Source organism: Scyliorhinus canicula, chromosome 5, assembly GCF_902713615.1.
Source record: "Scyliorhinus canicula chromosome 5, sScyCan1.1, whole genome shotgun sequence".
Taxonomy (NCBI): Eukaryota; Metazoa; Chordata; class Chondrichthyes; order Carcharhiniformes; family Scyliorhinidae; genus Scyliorhinus; species Scyliorhinus canicula.
The window spans coordinates 74859483-74881706 of record NC_052150.1 but is presented as its reverse complement, the minus strand read 5'-3'; the positions used below and the strand labels follow the sequence as shown (position 1 = coordinate 74881706).

Below are 22224 nucleotides of genomic sequence, written 5' to 3'. Positions count from 1 at the left end.
AATGTCCAGGACTGTACGTGACACTCTGGATAAATATTTGTAGCAAAACATCTTCCCTTTTATATTATTGCCTTCTAGGTATAAAAGTTAACATTCCATTACCACTTTGATTATTTTTTTGGAACCTGACAACTACAGTTTAGAAATCTGTGCACATGTGCTCTATATCTTTCAGGAGCCAGCACTGTTCCTAAATTTCCATCATTTAAATACTATTCTTGTCTGTTCTTTATTGGTCCAATATGCTTGGGGCGCAATTTAATGGCCACATTGTGCTTGGCTGAGAGCATGACGAGGCCATTAAATCACTGGGGAGGCCAAAATTGAGAACCACGCAGAGTGCTGATCTGTTTGCGATCTAACCAACCTGTTCCCATTGGCAAAATCAGTATCTCGTCGTTGAATGGTGAGAAACCAATAATCACCACTTCAGCCTAATCTCCGTACAATTAATGGGAGCAACCCATGACCCAATGGCCTTCCGTGATTTAACAGCCTGCCCAGAAAGTGGTTATGCAGGTGCCGATTACTACTCCTTTTTAAAAAAGTGAAGCTGGCGGAAGGGCTGTGGCAGGAACTCGAGGAGGTGAGTAGCCATCTTCGCTCCCAGGCAAAGAGCCTGGGGGCATTGGGGTTGCTGCCATGGGGCTGGGGGGGGGGGGGGGGGGGGGGGGGGGGGGGGGGGGGGAGCTCCCAGGGAGTCTGTCTCAGTCTGGGTGACCCGCCATTGAGCAGAGGGTGCAGTGTTGCAGAACATGGCAAGTGGCCGCCCATGGCCTGAGCTAGGTTAGTGGGGGGTGGGTCTCAGCCGCCAGGGGGTCCACCATGCCGACCCCTGGACTGTGTGGTCCCAATCCAGGGGCAACACCAGCCACTGCCTGCCTGCCCCACTACCACCCATACCTCCTGCTGACCGCGGAAGCCTCTGGTCGTGCGGCTGAAGGCTATAATGTGTAATTGGAGTTACATGGGCACTTCCCACATCCCAAGTAGTTTCCCATGGTTAAGCGTGCCATGTGGGAGTTATTGCCTAGCATCCCAATCAGACTGCGATGCCTGAACACTGTGGGAGGCAACATCCAGGACGTAGTGGACAACCAGGGGCCAGGGCCTAGATTCGGGGACATCTCGGCGACCACAGGGTGCATACGTGCACTGGGGAGGGATCCACACCCGATCCAGGTAAGGTTATGTGCAGGTGTCTGGAGTACAGGGTCTGGTGTCCGGTGAGCAGAGGCCCCTGCTGCGACCAGGGGTGGGTGGGCAGGGCGTGTTGGGAGGGTGGGGGCAATGGGGGGATTGGATGGTTGTGTGGTGGAAGAAACCGCCGGTTGTCACTAACACACCCTCGCAATCCTTTACAGATATTGCATGGGGTGAACAATGTCTTGGACCCTGCGGAACTTGCCCTAGTGGTGCTGCTGGAAGGCCAGGTGGCCAGACGCCGGAGGAGGCAGCGTCAGCAGCGCTGCAGAGGCTCATGTCTGCAAGCCATGTGCAGAACCCTGCCCCACACCCTGAGGACCCGGCTGCCCATCAGGTCAGGGAGAGACCCAGAGGGGAGGCCCGCGACGGCCCAGGGTGTACAAGCGTTGCCAGTCTTTCGAGTAGATACGGTGCGGTACCTGTGCCATGTTCCACTCATGTGCGACAACCACATGAAGATCATGCACGAGTGTGCACGCTTCCCAGTGAGTGTGCACGACAACTGTATGCTAGGCGGTCAGATATCCCCGGCCTCTTCGGGGACTATTTCAGGGTGGCTGGTTGACTCCTGGGGGATAAAGGGTACACGCTGAGGATGCCAGTATGGAGGCCAGTGACCAATATGGAGACCCAATACAATGAGGCCCATGCAGGCACCCGGTCTGTCATTGAACGGTACATCAGACTCCTCAAATGCCCTTCCTATACATCGACGGTTCTAGCGGTGCTCTGCAGTACATCCCCCGGAGGGTCTCCCACTTTGTGGTGGTCTGCTGTGTCCTCCACAACCTGGCACAGCAGCGGGGCGATGTGCTGGAGGTGGAGGGGGAGGAACATATGGCCACCTCCGAGGAGGAGGAGGATAACGAGGAGGCGCTGGACCAGGAGGGGCTGGCAGATGAGCCCGGAGAGGAACCGCAGGAGGGCCCGGGAGGCCCTCAGCCTCGCTCGCTTCACATAGGATGTGAGACGGGCAATGGAGACGGTCCATTTCCCCCCTCCCCACCAGCCCCCCTCCTGCTCCCCTCTGCCTTCTCCCTCTCTCCCTTTCACCATCCTCTCCGCCTCCCCCCTCCAATTCCCACCCACCCAGGGTCTGTGTTACATCACTCCAGGGTGATGGGACAGTGTCGGCACTGTCAGTGGGTCACGGTCGAGTCGGGGGGGGGGGTTGATGATAACCTGCAGGTAGCTGAGCGCTGATGCTCCGCAATCTAGGCCATAGTCTGACCCCTGTCTGTCTGCTGATTGCTCGCTCATGCCCATCACCTGCACATGGGGCGTGGGAATTGGGGGGGAGGGGGGGTTGGGGAAATGGACCGTCTCGGGATGGGGAGGGAAAAGGAAGCTTAGGGCGTTGTCAGGGGTCAGGTGCAAACTCACCCGAGCAGCGTGGTGAAGGTCGTTGACCTTCTTGCGTCACTGGGTGCCTGTCCTCCTGGTCACACTCCCCGTGTTGAGTGCCGCTGCCACAGGCAGCAGTGGCCACCCTGTGGCTGACCCTCCGCGGTCCTCAGTGGAACAGGGCATCCCGTCTGGCCTCTGGCTTCCAGTAGCCTGCCCAGGTCGGCACTGCTGAATCGTGGGGCTGGTCTCCTCGGTGGCATGGCTGTGAGCTGATCGTGGTTGGCTGTGTAGGAGCGGTTTAAGTGCTGCTCTCCCTTGTGAGCAGGGCCTGGCGTGCGCAGCCCTGATGAATCAGCCGGCGGGACCATGATTTGGGCGAGAAGCCCGAGGGGCCTCATTAATCGAATCAATTGATATTTTATAGCGATGACGGACGATGGGCCGAGTGTTGGGAAGCTCGCAGCAGTTCCTGCTCGCCACCACACTTAGAAACATTTTGGTTATATCGCACCCTTGATCTCGCGCTTCCTACTCACTTAACATATAGCAGCATAAAGGGTTAGATATCCAGCAAAATGAATTTGCATCAAAGTAATTAAAAAGAAGAAAGTATCAGTTCTAATGCCACAAGTCATGGCTGAAAAGGTTTAATGACATTATCAGGTCAGATAATGTAAAATGGGCCAAGAATGCACTGTGCAAAAAGTGTCTGCCAGTTAGTGACCTCATTCATATAGTGTTAAGTGTTTGAATTGCTTACCATCAATTGTCCTCCTGGTCACACAATGGCTACACCATTGGCCTTCAATGACAATTAACCTTCACTTACAGTCCCACTGCGTTCACTTCATTAAAAGCCTGACAAGGAGTTAAATTGCTTGGTGCATGTACTTCTCATCACGTTCTTTTGCTGACACCATGAATTTTGCAACATTATGGTAACTAAAGACAAGTACCATTTTATGCATTCTTTTTAAAGGACGGGACAGTCCACGCCATGAGAACTGCAATAGCTGGAGAAGTCCCAAATTCTAGTCCTCTTTAATCTGCCAGAACTGAAAGAGTTTCAATTCTAGTGAGAGGCACTAGGTGGATTAATGGCACAGAAATAGGCCTTTCGGCCCAAGCAGTCCATGCAGGTGTTTAAACTGTATATGAGCTTACTCCAGTCTTTCCTCATCTAAATCTATCATCGCAACCCTCTATTCCCTTCTCCCCAACACACTTAACCCGTTTCCCCTTCAATGCATTCTCATTATTTTCTTTAACCACTTCCTATTATAGTGAATGCTACATCCTTATCTATCTTAGTGTTAAGAATTTTCTTTCTATTGGATTGATTGGCGACCATCACTCTAGTAAATATACCGTCTGTATCCACCCTGCAAAATATTTTAGAATTTTAAACGCCTCTATTAGAACCCCCCTTTGGCCTTCATTTTTCAAGAGAAAGGAGACCCAGCCTTTGATCAATTCTTGATATGTATGCCCATCCATTTCTGGTAGGCCCTTATCAATCTTTCCTGCACCCACACCAGTTCCTTTATATCCCTTTTATAATATGATGACCAGCAATACTCCAAAATTGTGACCAAGGTTTGATGCAGATTTAGCAAATCTTTCTTACTTTGTAATTCTAACCTTCTGGAAATAAAGTCTAGTTCTTGGCTTGTTGTTTTTATTGTGATGTTAACCCACGGTGCAATTTTATTTATTCATTTTTAAAATAAATTTACAGTACCCAATTATTTTTTTTTCCAATTAAGGGGCAAATAAGTGTGGCCAATCCACCGGGGTGAAACCCACGCAGACACGGGGAGAATGTGCAAACTCCACACGGACAGTGACCCAGGGCCAGGATTCGAACCCGGGTCCTCAGCACCGTAGTTCCAGTGCTAACCACTGTGCCACGCGCATGCCGCCCCACAGTGCAATTTTTAGTGACTCATGTATGCTTACTCCGAGATCCCATTTTTTCTCTACCCTCCCACCTGCCAAGTAAGAAATTACTGCCCTGTTCTTCCTGCCAAAATATACTACCTCGACAATTATCTGTGCCAAATGAATTTGCCAATTATTTGCTCATTCTGCAAATTTATTAATGTCCTCCTGTAATTCTTTGCCGTCCTCCTCAGTATTGGTTAGGCCCCAATTTGGTGTCATCCACAGTCGGTTTTGATATTTTGCTTTTGATTCCAAAGTCCAAATTGTTAATGTAAATTGTGAACTGTTGTGGTGCCAGCACAGATCCTTGTTGAACACCGCTTCCCACCTTCTATTATTCTGAATAAATACTCTCTGTTCCCAGCTCTGCTTCCTGCCTTGCAGTCAGCCAGCAATCCATTTTGTCACTTATCCCCTGATTCATATTTTCTCCATATTCTCTGATCTCATTCATTAGTCTATTATAGGGCACCTTAGCAAAGGCCTATTGAAACTTCAGATAAATTACACTTGTTGCATTACCATTGTCTACTCTCTCTGGTACTCATCAAAACTTCAAAAAAGTTAGCAAGATTCTCCCTTTTGAAATCCATGCTGACTATTCATTATTATATTCGGGGCAGCACGGTGGCATTGTGGATAGCACAATTGCTTCACAGCTCCAGGGTCTCAGGTTCGATTCCGGCTTGAGTCATTGTCTGTGTGGAGTCTGCACATCCTCCCCATGTCAGCGTGGGTTTCCTCCGGGTGCTCCGGTTTCCTCCCACAGTCCAAAGATGTGCAGGTTAGGTGGATTGGCCATGATAAATTGCCCTTAGTGTCCAAAATTGCCCTTAGTGTTGGGTGGGGTTACTGGGTTATGGGAATAGGGAATTGGGTAGGGTGCTCTTTCCAAGAGCCAGTGCAGACTCGATGGGCCGAATGGCCTCCTTCTGCACTGTAAGTTCTATGATAAGTTCTCATTTTTATTCTCCTATTCTCTTCCTTAGTAAGGGATTCCATTATTTATCCTACCATTAATGTTATTCCCTGGACATATTCTGCCCCCCTTCCTCAAAATAAGAATTATATTAGCTATCCATCAGTCCACTGGCATTATACCCTTTTCTCGCAAATTATTAAATATGTGCAGTAATGCTTTTACTATCTCTTCCCTAGATTATTTTGAAATATGTGGATTCAATCCATTGAACAATGCTCTTTGATTTGGTTAGTTTATTAAATATATCCCCTTTTTATTTTAAATGCATGCTCTTTCTTTGTTCATCTCAACATTCAATGTCACGTTTACTTGTTCTATCTTCCTGGTAAATACAGAAACAAAATAATTATTTAATATTTCTGCCATCTCTCTATGGTATTACCTGTGGCATTGCCCTTCTCAAGGGCAAATAAGAATGGAAAATAAATGCTGGTCTATTCAGTAATGCCCGCATCCCATGAAAAAATAATGAAAGAAAATATCCAGTCTACCCCTTAGCTGCTCCGATTCCCATCACAGGCTTTCTTTTTTTTTTTAAATTGGTGTGTCTGTAAAATGTTTTACTATTTTATGTTCCCTGATACTTATTGCCTGCCTTATGGTTTTTTTTTACTTCTCCTAATCGCTTCCTATTATCTATGACCATGCATTCCTCGGCTGTTTCTGTGCTCAATGTATGCCTTTTCCTAATACTCAATTGTTCCTCTATGTCTGCATTCATTAATTGAGTCCCACTGGTGTTTAGCTTGTTCTTTCCTTTTCATATAATATATTTTCCGCGCATTCTGCTGAACACCATTTTATACATGTTGTTTCACATTTTTGTTTGTCAATATTGTTTCCCATTTTATTTTCCCAAGATCTAGTCTCAGCCCTTAAATTTCTGCTGTCCTCCAATCTATTGATGTGGTTTTAGTCATACTTAAGTCTTTCTTTATCATCTTTAAGAGTATTATATTATGGTCACAAATGCTTAGATGTTCCCCTAATGTTATTTCTCTTCCTTGCTGTGGCTCAATATCCATTATTAGATCCAAGAGTGAAACTTTCTTGGGTTGGAAAGGAGTCCTGGACACATACAAGAGCTCCTTATCCCCTTTACCTTCCTCTTCTGTCCAATTAATATCACAGTTGAAAGTTCCCCATGATTATTATTCTGTGTTCTTTTCTTAAAAAATTTAGATTACCCAATTATTTTTTCCAATTAGTGGGCAATTTAGTGTGGCCAATCCACCTACTCTGCACATTTTTGGGTTGTGGGGGCGAAACCCATGCAGACACGGGGAGAATGTGCAAACTCCACACGGACAGTGACCCAGAGCCAGGATCGAACCTGGCACCTCAGTGCGTGAGGCAGCTGTGCTAACCACTAGGCCACCGTGCTGCTATTCTGTGTTCTTTTACTCAATTTCTCAATTCGTCCACATATTTCTTCCTCCATCTCTCTTTCACTTTTAGCTGGTCTGTGGATTACACCTACTAGTGTGATTGAACCATTATTAACTTTTATCTCAACCACTTCAGATTTTTTGTCTTGCTGATTGCTGGTTTTCTATTTCCTACTACCATTATGCTATTCCTAACAAGTACAGCTATTCCATCTCCCATTTCCCTCTCTATCTATTCTACATTCCTTGCAATGATTAAAATTCCCAGTCATAAGCTGGAGTGCACGCTCCCCGACTAGCAGATTTGAAAGCAGGATCTCATCAAATCTAGCAGGCAGCCTGTAATTAAATCAACGGTGGGGGAGGCATTGAGTGGGAGAAACCCACGCTACGGAGGTGGGATTTTTCTCCTTTACGGGTCCCTGGGCCAAAGTGTAATTTGCCCCCAAATTCAGAACCCCCTGGTCTTTTGAGCACAGCCCCTTGTCCCATATCCCCAACCTTTTGCCAAAGTTCCTCTCCCTGCTACCCCTTCCAACCATCTCTCCAGTGCTCCAGCGACGATCGCCGATGGAGACTCACCAATGACTACTGCTTCTGGTGATATGGAAAACATTCATCCTCTGATCTCAGAGGCATGAGTTCTGATCCTGACGGTGGAGGTCCTGGCTCTAGTCCATTAACGGCCATTAAATTGCTGCAGGGCAGCCATTCCTCCCCAGACACGCTGTCCAACTTAGCATTATCTTTTTCGACTCTATTTATCCCTCTGTTACAATGTCCTCCCTTTACATTATTCTTTCCTCTGTGCTCCTGGCCTTTATTGTTTTTTTTTTGTAAATATTTTTATTCTCCTTTTTCACATTTTCTCCCGAATTTACACCCACCAACAATAAACAATAATCAGCAACAGATATGTCAATCCCCATAACAATAACAACGATCCCATCCTACCACTAACCACCAAACATCAGCCCGCATGTTTACATAAACAAATGACAAAGAGGAATCAGGGATTATCCATAGTCATCCTTAAGATACACACCCCCTACCCCCCAACCCTCCCACCCATCCCCCCACAACTAATGTTTGATGTTATCCAGTTCTCGAAAGTGCATAATAAATAATGCCCATTGATGCACAATCAATGGACACGAACGTAGGTGAAATCCGAATGAAAGGCTTTAATTAACAAGAAGTGAACCCGGCAGCAGACGTACAGGAGAATGGTTGGCTGCCGGGGAACACGGGTTCTTATACCCCGCCTCGTAGGCGGAGCTACCTTCCTCTTAGCCAATCGGGCTAAGAGGCACACTTAACTGGGCCAATGGGCCGCGAGTCCTCTGCACCAATGGCAGATCACACTCCCAGGTACCGTAATACCCCTAGTCATACTAACACACCCATGACTTGTCGAACCTCTCCGAGCTTCCCCTCAGTTCAAACTTAACCTTCTCAAGGGTCAAGTATTCCAACAGGTCCCCCCACCACGCCAGGGCACAGGGTGGAAAGGCTGTTCTCCATCCCAGCAGGATCCGCCTTCGGGCGATCAATGAGGCGAAGGCTATGTTATCTGCCTCCGCATCCATTTCCAACCCTAGCTGGTCCAACACCCCGAATATGGTCTCCCGGGGACCCGGGTCCAGTTTCACATGCACCACCTTGAAAATTAACCTAAAAACCTCCTTCCAGTACTCCCCTAGCTTTGGAAAGGACCAAATCATATGAACGTTATTAGCCCCCCCCCCCCCCCCCCCCCCCCCCCCCCCCTCCTCCCCCCACACACATCTTCAACTCCTTCAAAGAATCGGCTCATCCTCGCCCTCGTGAGGTGTACCATCTTCAGCTGTATCAGCCCCAACCTCGCACATGAGGTGGAGGCATTTACTCTCCGGAGCACCTCACACCAGAACCCCACCTCCATATCCTCTCCCAACTCTTCCTCCCACTTTGCTTTGATCCCTTCCAGTGGTGCCTTATCCTCTTCCAAAATAGCTCCGCACACCACTGACACTACCCCCTTCTCCAGTCCCCTCGTCGTCAGCACCTCCTCCAGAAATGTGGAGGCCAGTCCTTCCGGGAAGCTCGATATCTCCTTCCTGGCAAAATCCCGAACCTGCATGTATCTAAACATTATCCCTGCTCCAGCCCATACTTCGCTTCCAGCTCCCTGAATCCTGCAAACCGACCCCAAAAAACAAATCTTTTAGCATCTTAATCCCCTTCTCTTCCCATTTCCGAAAACTTCCATCCCACTTCCCTGGCTCAAATCTGTGGTTCCCCCGAATCATCATTTCCCTTGACCCTGCCCCCAATCCGAAGTGTTGGCGAAACTGCCTCCAGATTTTCAATGAAGCTACTATTACCGGACTCCTTGAGTATTTCCCCGGAGCTATCGGGAGCGGCGCTGTTGCTAGTGCTTTCAGTCCCAACCCCCTGCACAAACTTTCCTCCATCCTGACCCACTGTGAATCAGCCCCTCTGACCCAGCTCCGCACCTTCTCCACATTCGCCGCCCAGTAGTAGTACATCAGGTTCAGGAGACCCAAACCCCCTGCCTGCCTTCCCCTCTGTGGCAGCACCTTTCTCACTCTGGCCACCTTCCCTCCCCATATGAACGAGGTAATCCTTCCCCCAATCTCTCTGAAAAAAGCCTTTGGCAGGAAAATCGGTAGGCATTGAAAAATAAACAGAAATCGCGGCAACACATTCATTTTAACCGCCTGTACCCGACCCGCCAGCGACAGAGGGAGACCATACCACCTTGCCAGATCGGCTTTCACTCTCCCCACCAAACTAGTGATGTTGTATCTGCGAAGCCTCCCCCACTCCCGGGCCACCTGCACCCCCAGATACCTAAAGTGAGTCCCTGCCCTATGGAATGGCAGCCGCCCCCCCCCCCCCCCCCCCCCCCCCCCCACCCCCACCCGAGACACCATAAAATACTCACTCTTGTCCAGGTTCAGCTTATACCCAGAGAAAGACCCAAATACTTGCAGTAGCTCCAATATTCGTCTTATCGACGCACTCGGTTCCGATACATACAGCAGCAAGTCGTCGGCATACAAGGACACCCTTATCTATCCACCCCCCCGCACTATTCCTTTCCATGCTTCCAAACTTCTTAATGCGATGGCCAACGGCTCAATCGCAAGTGCAAACAGCAGGGGGGACATAGAACATCCCTGCCTCGTCCCACGGTGGAGAGAAAAGTATCTCGAGCTGATGTATGTGCGGACACTTGCCTTCGGCTCCTTATATAATAGCTTTACCCAGTTCACAAATCTTGGTCCAATCCCAAACCGCTCCAGAACTGCCATCAGGTACCTCCATTCTTCCCGGTCAAACGCCTTCTTGGCATCCAATGCCACAACCACCTCTGTTGGCGTACTCAGCATTGATGCTGTTTTTTGAGGGGGCGGAGCATCCTCAAACGGCGCCGCTCCTGATTTCAGCGTCAAAACGGATTCTCCGGCCAATGTCCGAATGCGATTTTGGCGTCGGCAATCGGAGAATCCAGCCCATAATCTCCCATACGGAAAATCCCAGCCACTATCTTAGTTCCTCTTGCTTTCTCTTTTATGAATTCACTCCCTTGCCTTCACTAAATCTCTCCATTGACATAATCTCATCGACTCCTCGAGTGTGAGGGGATCACTGTATGTTGGTGGGTGAATGTGAGTGTGTGTGTATGTATGTGTTAACACGTGGTAGTGAGAGTGCATGAGAAATTGAGACTGGGTGTAAGGCAGACTCACACTCACCCCAACAAACACACTCAGTGTCTCTCACTCACTCCCGCAAGCACACACAGCCACTCATTCCCACACACACACTGGGGCCAATGTTGCAGCCCGGACGTCTGGTGCAAATCCCGCTATTTTGGGAGAATCCTGGGAGCGGAACAGGGTTTGCATCGGGCATCAAACAATGCACGATGGTCCTGACCCACTTCAACTGATGTGATCTGGTTTACGTTCCCGCTGCGCGTGATACAGATTACCATTTTAAAAGTAGAATTTAAAGTTGTAATTATCTGGCCTTTGGGATTATCTGTTCCCGCCAGCTGCCCACCCCCGCCTGCTCGGGCACCAGAGAATCCAGCCCCAAATATTCAAAATCGGCTTTAACAGACGAATTCTCCCACCTTTTGCTGTTCTCCCGTCCACTGTTGCAATGAAAAGCCAGCACGAATCACTATTGGGGCAGGATTCTTCAGCCTCCCAGCCATATCTTTCCCACTGGCTGGAGATGGCAGAATTCTCTGCTTCCGTCGCTGTCAGTAGGAATTTACATTGAAGCCACCTTTTGCTGCCAGGAAACCCGCAGAGTGTGTGGTGCCGGCGGGTCCAGAGAATGCCACCACCAGCGAACAGCTGGAGAATTCTAGCAATTCCAGCCCTAGTCTCGGCCACAGGCGACCAAACGTGATGACCACGCTGGGAGGATCGGAGGCCATCGAACCCCCTTGGCACACTGGCATTCTGGCAGTGCAACCTGGCAGTACGAGGTTGCCATGAGGCAGTGGCAGTTGGCACTGCCAAGTGTCAGACAAGAGTGTGCAGGATCTGAAGGGAGGGGGCATTTGGTGATATTGATTATTTGTTATCCCGATCTCGCCAACCCACCTGATGGGAATTGCACCGTGTTTACCACCAGAAACCACACTGGACATTTTTGGGGAAAATTGCACCCAGTGGCTTTCACTCTCATATACTCACCATGACACCAGACCTCACTCTTCCCCTGCACTTGCAAAGTCCCAACTGCTGGTCTTTGACCTGCCATTCATCATGGTAGCTGTTGATTTTCTCAATCATTTCATCACCACCACATTTGATGTCCTTGTCCCCAACTACTCCCCATTTCCCATTCCAATAAATGGTGTACACTTTTCTGGCACTGAGCTACTCTTTATCCAATCTATTTGGACAGCATCAAGTTCTACTCTGTTAAACATGACCATTACTGTCATGACCATTAGTGTCATCCAAGATGGATGATATATCATTCAAGCCAAGAATACACAATAAGGCTTAGCTGAGAGCCCAAAAACCCATTTTTCTATTGAAACACCTGCTCCCAGAGGAAAAACACTGCTTGCTTGATAATTCTGGCTCTCTGATCTATGCTGTCAATTGCACAATGTTCATTTATACAAGCTAAAGAAGTTTCAAAAACTTGCATGTTATAATATTGATACTTTCAAGGGTCTGGATGATTGACACTTTCATTGGGCTGTAATAAAAGGGAACTTTTTCAGAAAGTGGAAAGCTATCAATAAATTATTATTTCAAAGCTGTTTTTACACATCTTATTGTCACTAAATGGTTCATTGGTTCTATATAATGTACAGTGGATGAATGAGCTAGTGATTGAAATCATGAAGATGAAGAATTCTCACTGCAGAAGAGGCTAAAAGAGGAATAATATCTTGCGACATGTTTGTTGGAAATATTTAGCCATATACTCTGTGCCATAAAAGAGAATGTGGCAGAATGAAGAGAAGGTTGTTTAACACACAGAAAACAAACAGCTAAGATAATTGAGTTGATTTGCTTGAATTGAAGGGTTGGAAGTAGAGTATCTCAGGATTCAGTGGATTCATTTTAGTCTCACTATATATTAATGATTTGGATTTGGACAGAGGAAACAATCTCAAAGTTTATAACATAAGAGGCAGGATTCTCTTTCCTTCACACTGGTGGATTCTCCAGTCTCACTGCAGTGAATGGGGAATTGGCTATCACCAAATTCTCCGTTCTCAGTGGTAGCGATAGTGAGGCGAGTTCGGAAGGGAGAATCCTGACCAAGAAAAGCAGGAAATTTGACAAACAGATTGAAGAACTAAGATTCTTCAGGAAGACATAGTTGGCAGAGGGACAAAGCGATGACAGATGCAGTAATGTGGATAAAGGTGAGATTATGGCCACGATTTAATGTAAATGACACAGAGTCCTATTTTGGGTACAGTTAGCAACCTCGCTATTAATCGAGACTCTGCTTCATTTCTGGGCCTTGGCAAGGAACACCCCGCCGAAGCCGCATTTAGGCTAATTTCCTGCACTAACAAGCTCAGTCCATCAATGCAGGAAGAGATCGGGGTGTTATTTTTCAATGGCGCCCCGATCTCTGGACTCCCCACCGTGACTTGTGGACACCCCAACTTAATAATTAGGGGGTGTTCGAGCCCCACCGCACCCCAACTCATAAGGGCAGGGTATCCCTGGGTCAGATCCCTGGCACGGGAAAGATGCCACTTGGGTACTTTGGCACTGCCAGCCTGGCAGCAGTGCAACTGGACACACTGGCAATGTCAGGGTAATACCCAGTAGCACTGTCATGGTGCCCAGGTGGCAGTGCCATAGTGCCCATTGGCATCAGGAGGGCCAGCTCACCATCATGCCCAGAGCCTGGCCACCCAGGGGCCCCTGATCATCTTGGACACGTTGGTGGAAACCAGTGCTGAACGGCGCCCGCTTGGATCTCCGAGGCGAGCCGTTAGGTCCCGCACCTTGGGTAACTCCGGCACAAACCTATTTATGTGTGTGTGACTGCATATTTAAATATTGAAATCTGGATCCCTCCCATTGTGGGCCTCTCGCAGGATTAACCGGCCTCATCGCGTCCCGAGTCAGGCGCGATGAGGCCATTAGATCGCACCTGATATATTTTTGGAGAGAAAGCATGAAATGGGGTTATGTAGTGAATGAGTAGACATTGAGTAGCATGGATTGCAGAAAGACCTTTCAGTCTGAATACATAATCACCTGGAATTTTCACATTGGTTTCCCAATGGGAGATTTGTGGAATCCTGGGGGAAAAAATAGAAACAGCTAAAAAAAAATGATTCTACCGGAGTGACGTTTAATAGCTGAAGTCATGACCTGAGATCTGGTGAATCCTATAGAAACACAGGGTGACTTGAACAAAACTAATGCAGTTGGGAGTAAAAGACTTGTATTTTAATGTCAAGTAAAATCCCCCAAGAGTTCCCAACAATAAATGAAAAGGGTTCCCGTCATCCATGCAGGAATACACAATTTGCTGACATTGCAGATTTCCAACTGACTGGTTCCTGGCAAGCTACTTCGCTAAAGTAGATAAATTTTGAAAATGAACAGCCATCTCAACAATTTTGATTTTAAAATTATTTTCATATATTTGTGTGTGGGGGGAGCTCCAAGGCGATCCTGGATAATTAAAAAAAAAATTAATAGCCCTTTCTTGAAAATTCCAGCAAGCATGGATGGAAACGGTTTGTCACTGCAAAGGTGGAAGTAAAGTCCGTGTGCCAGTGAATGCTCTCTGCTAGTTAAACCTGTGCATAGAGTTCAATAATAAAAATATATTTAAATTACAACTTGTAAGAAGTAATGGTTTAGAACTTGTATCATTGTTTCATACATGAATAAAGATTGCTATTATATGGAGATAGCAATTCATCAAATACTGCGCTTTGCTAAAAAATGCAATGGCATAAATTATTGGATAACAAACCAATTGTGTGGCACTAATCAACTTGATTCCTGTTAAAAGAATCATCGTAAGCATAAACTTTCATTTGTAATAAAACTCTAGCTTTCCTAGGCTTTTGCATAGAGTGGGCAGTGATGCATACATATTTGGTATTAAAGTTAGGCTCAATAATTACCACACTATAAATTCTCATGCTATAAATGCATACAAGTCTAATTTATAAACCATGATATTTTGCAGTTCAGCAACCATGTTTATTAAAAACTGATACCCTTTCTGTGGTTTATATTGCATTTGCAAATAGTGGCTTTTTTTCCAAATTTTGCTTAGGGTAAGTGTTTTAGTTGTGCTTACCTCACTCTGCAGTATCATTACAGCATGGTTGAAATGATGGTATTCCAGAGTGGCTGACGTCCCATACAGCTGTGCTAAAGCAGATCCACTCCTGGAGGGAAATTAATTGGTAGAAACTGTCAGAGCTACATTGCAAAAAACTTGCATTCATTTTAAAGCATGAACTTCCTGGTTCATTAAATCAGAGCTTTTACATCAGTAGCTGCAGTTGTTAGTGCAATCTGAATGCACATAAGAGGGGACTTTGTTGGTGCTAAATTTGTTTTCCATTTTCACACGTATAAATTTAAATTGAAAGCTCGCCATCAAGTCAGTGGCCAAAACTCTACCTAAACATTTCAATGTGTGGTCTCCAGCAGGAAAAGAGGTGCAATTCCCGCTGGGTGGTTGGGGGCAATTCAGATCACTATTACCCACAATTAGAAATTGTTTGGAGGGGGGGGGGGCGAGCTTGCACCAGCACTGTGAGAGGAGGAGCCCAAACATGATGGCAAGCCAGGCTTCACAGAGATCAGGGCGTCCTTTTTCAAGGGTGCCCCAAAACACAAGTGACAGTAAAGGTCCACCTCCCACCAACATCAGGGCTTCAGTAAATCTCCTCCCACTATCCTCATCGGCATTATCCCCCTCATCTCCCCCATCCAAATGATCACTGGCATCAGGGCCCCCCACTGAGTCTCCCTTCAGAGCCCTCCACCCCGCTCCCCCCCAGTCACCAGTACCAGCATTCTGTGGAGGTAAGAAAAAGGTGATTTAAATCCACAATTCTATCTGGCAGCAAGGAGCCATTTTGAGAAGAGTTTTTAAACTCAGTCCATGGTAATGGAAATGCACTAAATTATTCAGGAAAAGACTTTGTTGAACACTGCAGTGTGGGGCTACATCACATTATTAAAGGCCATTGTATGTTAAGAACATGACAAAGGGGCACAGAATTAACTGAATGGGTAAGGTAAAGTAAGGTGGGTGAAGGCTTATGCGCACAGTATAAACACTGACACAGAAATATTGGGCTAAATGACTCATAATGCCTGAAAGAGGGCCAGGGCCAGCGGTGGCCAACCATACATGGCCATTTTCAACCATCTGGAGGCGGTGGTTCTGGAGATGACAGAGAACCAGTGGATTTGCAGCATTTGGTGAAATTGGAGGATGCCCCGTGGTGAAATTCCAACGGTGCCTAGCTCTCCTGTAAAGATAGTGCTGAAGGTGGTGGAGTGGGAGAGAAGTGTGGAAACTGGGGGAAGTTGGTCGGGAGGGCTGATGGGTTTCGCCTTCGAAGGTATCCTGAACTTGGGGTGATTGTGTCTCTCAATGTTGAAGTGGCTGTGGTTTAAACCCTGGTTACTGTCTCCTAATGTCGCAAGTGTGTTTTTAGGAAGCATATCTCTCTGAAGTGATCCCAAATGATGATGGTGCCCTTCATTCTCTTTGTTTGTTTCCCCGACAGGTGAAACACCTGCAGCTTCAGCTTCCACCTCCAATTGATTAACACTGACCTCTGCGGAAGAGAAGGAAGCCTCAAAGGTTTCAATATCACACCCTCGCTCTACACCTAGCTCCAGTGCAGTTACACGACCTTTGTGGACATGCACGAGTCGGCTAAAAGGGATCCATGTACTGGTGCGAGCACGTCACAGTTGCAAGACGTGACATCAGCAGCTGAGATAGTGTAAGCCTCTGGTCATCTGAGGAGTGCTGGGGCAACTTAGATGCTGCGCCCCAGGCTGATGATGAGTCGCTGATGGCACATGCAGGAGGTACAGTGGGAGGTACGTGAAGTTGTGGCAGAGATTCCAGAGGGTTTGCTTGCAATGGCATGGCCACCATGAGCGCTACAGTGACTCATTCTGCCAAAGTTGTGATTTTGACCAATGAGAGACTGGTAACTGTCCTGGAGGACCAAACCCAGCAGTTCTCTGAGGGGAGACTGGATATGCGTTCTAACCTTCATCATTAGTTTAGATGAATGAACACGCCTGAACATTGCATCTTCAGGTTGTTGGACTCCTCCAGCTGCACTTGCAGGCGCTGGATATTTGCTGAGACCCTCTCCTGTAGTCTCCAGCTCTGAGCTGCCTCTCCGGCACTGATGGGACTGTCCTTTAAAGAGGCGCGAGACCCGACTAGACAGCAGCTAGCCCCTGGGGTTGTGTCACCCTCTGATTCTCCGCCCTTTCGAGGTTCATTCCTCCACCTAATGCAGCGCCGCTTGTGTGTTGTGCACATCAGAGCGTGTCCCAGGAAACTCTTCACTAAAATGACCTGAGGTGAGTAGTATCTAGGATGGTGGAGGGTGCTGGTGATAGCAGTGTTGAAAAGTCGGTGTCATCTCCAGATAGGTGCCCCAGGGTGTTGCGGGGTGCAGTTGGGGCAAGAGACCCCGACAGTCTCACCTCATCGACAGGTGAATTGTGGGGTCGTAGCTGAGGGGGTCTTAGCCCAGACAGACCTGCCTCATAGGAAGGTGACCGTGCAAGACAAAAGACAGGAACACGGTGAGATCAAGGGCTGGCATGGTGTGGGGGTGAGGGGTGACTCACATGCCATAGGGACATTGTAATTCATTGAGGGCTCACTTGGTTGTCCCCTTCTGACCTTCGCCTCAGCGACTGCCTGTTCTCCAACCCCACCAACCAGATCCATCGCCCTCTGCTCCACGGTGGTGAGGACCTGCAGGTCCGACAGGCAACATCTGGTCTTCTCCTGTTCCCAGCGGTTACGGGCCCCCTTCTCCTGGGGGGGGGGTCAGATAATGTACAGTGCGAGACACTCAGACGTGGGCAGCAGAAGGGGTCTGGGTTAGTGGCCAGTGGGTGTAGGGCAAGGCCATGGCAGGTGGTATGTGTGTTGGCTTGTGGGGCAGGGTGGGGTGTGGCGGAAACCTTGCGGGTATGGTTCGAGGATCGATCAGCTTTAGGTAGGGAGGCTGCAGTGTGTTGGATGAGAGTGGGGGTACCAGGGGCACCTGGCAGTCCTGGCAAGCTGCCCATCCTCACGTGGCACTGCCTACCCGTCTACCTGGGGGGGGGGGGGGGGGGGGGGCTGTGGGACCGGGGTGGTGCCATGGGCACGGAAGTGGATACTCACCCGGGCCGCCCTGAAGAGGTCGTGCAGCTTCTTCCGGCACTTCTGGCCAGTCGTTACAGCGGGGCCCAAGGCACTCACTGCCTTTGCCACCTCCGTCCAGGCCCGGTTGACCTCGGCAGGTGTGAGCCTCCTTCCCCCTCCCCCCTGAAAAGAGTGTGTCCCACTTCTCCTCCACAGCATCCAGTGATATCTCCAGCTTTGTGTCTGCGAACCTTGAGGTCGCTCTCGGAGGTGCCAACGTCTTAGCTGGAATGACTACGTGTGGGGAGCGGAGTGCTTATATGCACATCCAGCTTGTCAGCCTCTCCAAAGTCAATCCTGACCCCAGGAAATCTGCGCCAGCGTCAGTTGGAATGGTACTAGTTCGACATGGCGTGATTGTTGGCCCATACGCATGTCCTGAATGGCTCCGGCACTGGCGTCCCCATCGTGAATGTAGGACACCCCCCATTCAGTCCCGACCCGAGAACGGGATTCTCCGTTCCCCGACGCCAATTTCGTAATCGGTGATCGTGCGGAGAATCCTTTTTTTATGATGGAATCAGGGCGGCACCGCACGCTCTGCCCCCTCCAAAACCCCATCATCGAGCAGCACGCCACATGCCATTGGGACGGCCTCAGGACGTCACCTGAGGCCCTTCCCCCAATGGGCCGAATTCCCAACCGCGCGCGGGATGTGTGGTTGGGAATGCGGCGTTCCCACGGTAGCCCAAATCAGGAAGCAATACCATACCCCTTGCCGTGCAAATTTATGCATGGCAAAGAACACAAAGGATTTCCAAGGGAATCCTGCTATCGGTCCGTCATTTCGAACGGCCACCACCCCCGCACCACGAAGCAGCACCCCCACACCTGGATTGCCTGTGTCTTTCTCCCCTTCGCCTAGGAGGTGATCCATCCCCGCCCCCCCTCCCCACCCCAGGAAGCCCCTTAATAGGGACCCCTCCCCCCCCCCCAAGATCCCGTGTATAGAGAGACCCCCCTCCCTCCAAGGATCCTATGAATAGGGAGACCCCTCCAAAGGACCCCATGAAAAGGGCGATCTACCCCCCCCCCCCAACCCCAGGACTCCATGAAAAGGGAGCACCCCCCTGGATTTCCCAACCAAAGAAAATCCCCACAGAGACCCCGTAACTATAGGGACGCCCCATAGGGATCCCATGACTATAGAGTGCAACTACATGGACCCCATTCCCCCCCACCCCCACAGAAAAGAGTCCCTTGTCTAGAAGCTCCAGAACACTCCAGGCAGGGACAGTGAAAAAAATTACAGCTCTAACACTTTCCTGGAAGCGCCACGTGTCCCTTCCTGGAAAGAGAACAGCTGTGACCTGTGCTTCAACCTCTCAGATCCATTAGCTACAAGCCATTCATTCATTTATAGTAGTTTTTTGGCAGCTTCCACATCACAGCTGCAGTCTTGATTCATCCATCTCCCTTCATGGATGAGTGACTCTAAGTGCTAAATTCCCAATGTTTACAAACATCAACCACATCAAAGAGAGTTTCATTCCTAGCCCATTCCAATTACTCAAACCTGCAGCGGGTTTCGTGGCAGACGGGACTGGGTAATTCAGAAAGGCCAAAAATTGTAAACTTGTCAGCGGGAAAACAGTTTGGAATTCTGCCCTCACCACCTTAATGGCAGCTGATGACAGGCTGGGTTTCCCGCTGATCCAAGCCTTACCACATCATGAATGCTCATGAAAAATACCTTTAAGAGGAGCTTTATGCCGACACTGAGATGTGCGCGTGGTTGGAGAGAGCATCATGGCTACACGTCTTGTGCTTTGACACTACCAATGAAGCCAGCCTTCTCATTTGAAGAGACAATTGAAGCTCCCCCTCCAAGGCTAGTGAGGACACCTAACTCCATGCTATCTTGTAGGGAGTATGGTTGCCAATGCATTTTGGTTTGCAGTCACTTCAGTCAAGAGTTTGACACATCTCCCTGACGTAACTTAAGGATAGAGTAAGCTACAAATCATACAAATGTGAGGTTCACTAAAGGAGGAGAACACTGAGTGGCAGTATTGGCCACCCTCGTAAAAAAAAAATCACATAGATGCATGTGTACAATGCTTCCAAATGAGGAAAACATTTTCTTGAACAGCAAAGATACATTATAACAGTGATTGATCACGTGAACCAGAAGTAATTTCAAGGCTTCATTATTTTTGAATCCTCCCACAATGTCTGTGTGTATCCCTGATATCTGTAGTAGAGGTGGAGGCAGCCTGCTGGCTGGAGGACACCCTGTTGTCTTTGATGAATTTGGCTGGCAACCTCTCGAGGGTCAGGAGCTGGAGGGCGCAGCCTACTTTGGGAGTCCTGTGATGGGTCATTTTGTACAACTAGATGTGATGGGATCATGGGCAGAGGGATTGTGATTGGCTGGACTATCTCTGAGTCACCTGCGTAGATGACGAGGGAGCACATCTGCTGGTCCTCCTCCCTGTTGGTGCCTGAAAGCCCCTGCCTGACTCCCTGAGAAGGGAAGGGGCTCCTTGATGAATTTCTTGCCGAGCCACTGATGGGACCCAGTCAGCGTCTATAGCAATGCAAAGCAGGTCTGTTTGGACTTGTTGAGCCAAGTTCCCCAAGGCAATTGGCAAGCTATGGAGACCTGAAGACACTCGCATGTCGGAGCCATGACAGGGACGGATTGCTCCATCCTTTGTTCTAGCCTGTTGACTGCCTCCCACAACTAGACCTGATTTTTAACCACCTGTCACTGCTTCTCCAGCATGTCAGGGAAGGCCATTCGCAGAGGCTCATCATCTGAATTGGACGCAGCGGGCGCTTGATCTCAGCAGTCCATCAAATGCCAGAGACGTGGGCTGTCACTGTTTCTGACTGTTGTGGAGACCCGTCAATGAGATGGTCCCAGAATGTGACCCTGAGCCTACTCAATAATTGGTATCCACTGCGTATGCGCTTCTACTCGCCCTTGCAATGGCCTCCCAGGCCAGCAAGGGGAGGTTGGTGGGCATCCTGGAGCCATCCCTGGGGTAGAGGATATCCCGATGTTGCCGCACACAATTGATGAGCGCTTTCAGTGAGTCAGTGTTAAACTTCAGAGCACATCTCTTCTTTACTCGGCCATTTCGAAATGTCTTCTTCTCAAAGCCTGAGCAGAGAGTGAGGGTGGCATTTAAATATAGTGCCTTCAAGACCATTAGGTGAAGGCAAGGTAGGCAAATCATTTCCCGAACAGCCAAGTGATTTGGAGAGAAACTCATCTGTGCATAGGTGGGTTCTCCGTAGCCAGATAGACAGACCCTTCAAGGATTCGTGGGGACGGGGGAGTGTTGATTTAAAGGGAAGAGAGTATTTGATTCTGGGTTCCACCCACAGCAATGGGTGCCTGTGGGCACACAGTGCTCGGCAAGGAGGGAACCCCTTACTGTAGCATCAAGGGTTAATAACTTTTATGCTAATAGCTTACATAATCAGTGTTGTCATATCACATGTGACTAGAGCTCAGAGAAAGATGGCTCTGGAAGAAGATGCAAGCTTTTCTATCCTTGTCCATTGTTTTATACGTAGGAAATAAATGTTTATAAATGCTTGAGGCTTTGTTTCCAGCAGTTTATATAAGACACACCCTGGAGCATTTACAATGTTACTTCACCTACCAGTCCCCAGGCCTACCTGCCAGGATTTTCCTGGCATAGGCCTGCACGGTGTAATCCCCATCAGCTAGTAGTTCAGCACCAGAGACAGTGACAACTTAAGGGTCTAAATTAGCCTCCGGGCCAGAAATCTGTTCTCGAGCTTTCTTGCCCTGGACCTAATCAGAAGAAAAGTCAGAAGGATGACAGTATCTCCACTCTGCATCTTCCCACCTGACGGCAACCCTGGTCTCCGAACCCAATTCCAGGAGGGGGTGCTAAATTCCATCCCACGAGTCTAAATAGTGAAGGGAGATACAAGGAGTTCCTGACGTTGGTCAGAGTTAAATGAATCGCCTTTCATAAAGGTGTATCTCAATAAAAGAAAAGGAATTATACGAGTACATTTGTTGGAAAGGCATTTGGTCAGTAATTCTACACACGTTTGGCCACTAAAATACCCAGCACCATGAACCAAGGCAGGTGGATAGGACCAATCTTATTTAAGTAGAGGTGTTAAGGGGAGGTGGTGGCATAGCGGTATTGTCACTGGACTAGTAAGCCAGAGACCCAGAGTAATGTTCTGGAGACCCAGGTTCAAATCCTGCCACTGCAGCTGGTGAAATGTGAATTTGGGGCAGCAGGGTAGCATGGTGGTTAGCATCAATGCTTCACAGCTCCAGGGTCCCAGGTTCGATTCCCGGCTGGGTCACTGTCTGTGTGGAGTCTGCACGTCCTCCCCCTGTGTGCGTGGGTTTCCTCCGGGTGCTCCGGTTTCCTCCCACAGTCCAAAGATGTGCGGGTTAGGTGGATTGGCCAT

At 48.6% G+C, this 22224-nt stretch overlaps 1 protein-coding gene across 1 annotated transcript in view; it reads right to left on the bottom strand.

The window, feature by feature from the left end:
- The window catches only part of pde11al (phosphodiesterase 11a, like), a 392598-nt gene that overhangs the window by 66053 nt on the left and 304321 nt on the right, over positions 1-22224 (bottom strand). Inside the window, exon 14 of the mRNA XM_038797237.1 lies at positions 14701-14791. Within this exon, the coding sequence (XP_038653165.1) occupies positions 14701-14791 (91 nt within the window). The remainder of the gene's footprint in view (positions 1-14700; positions 14792-22224) is intronic.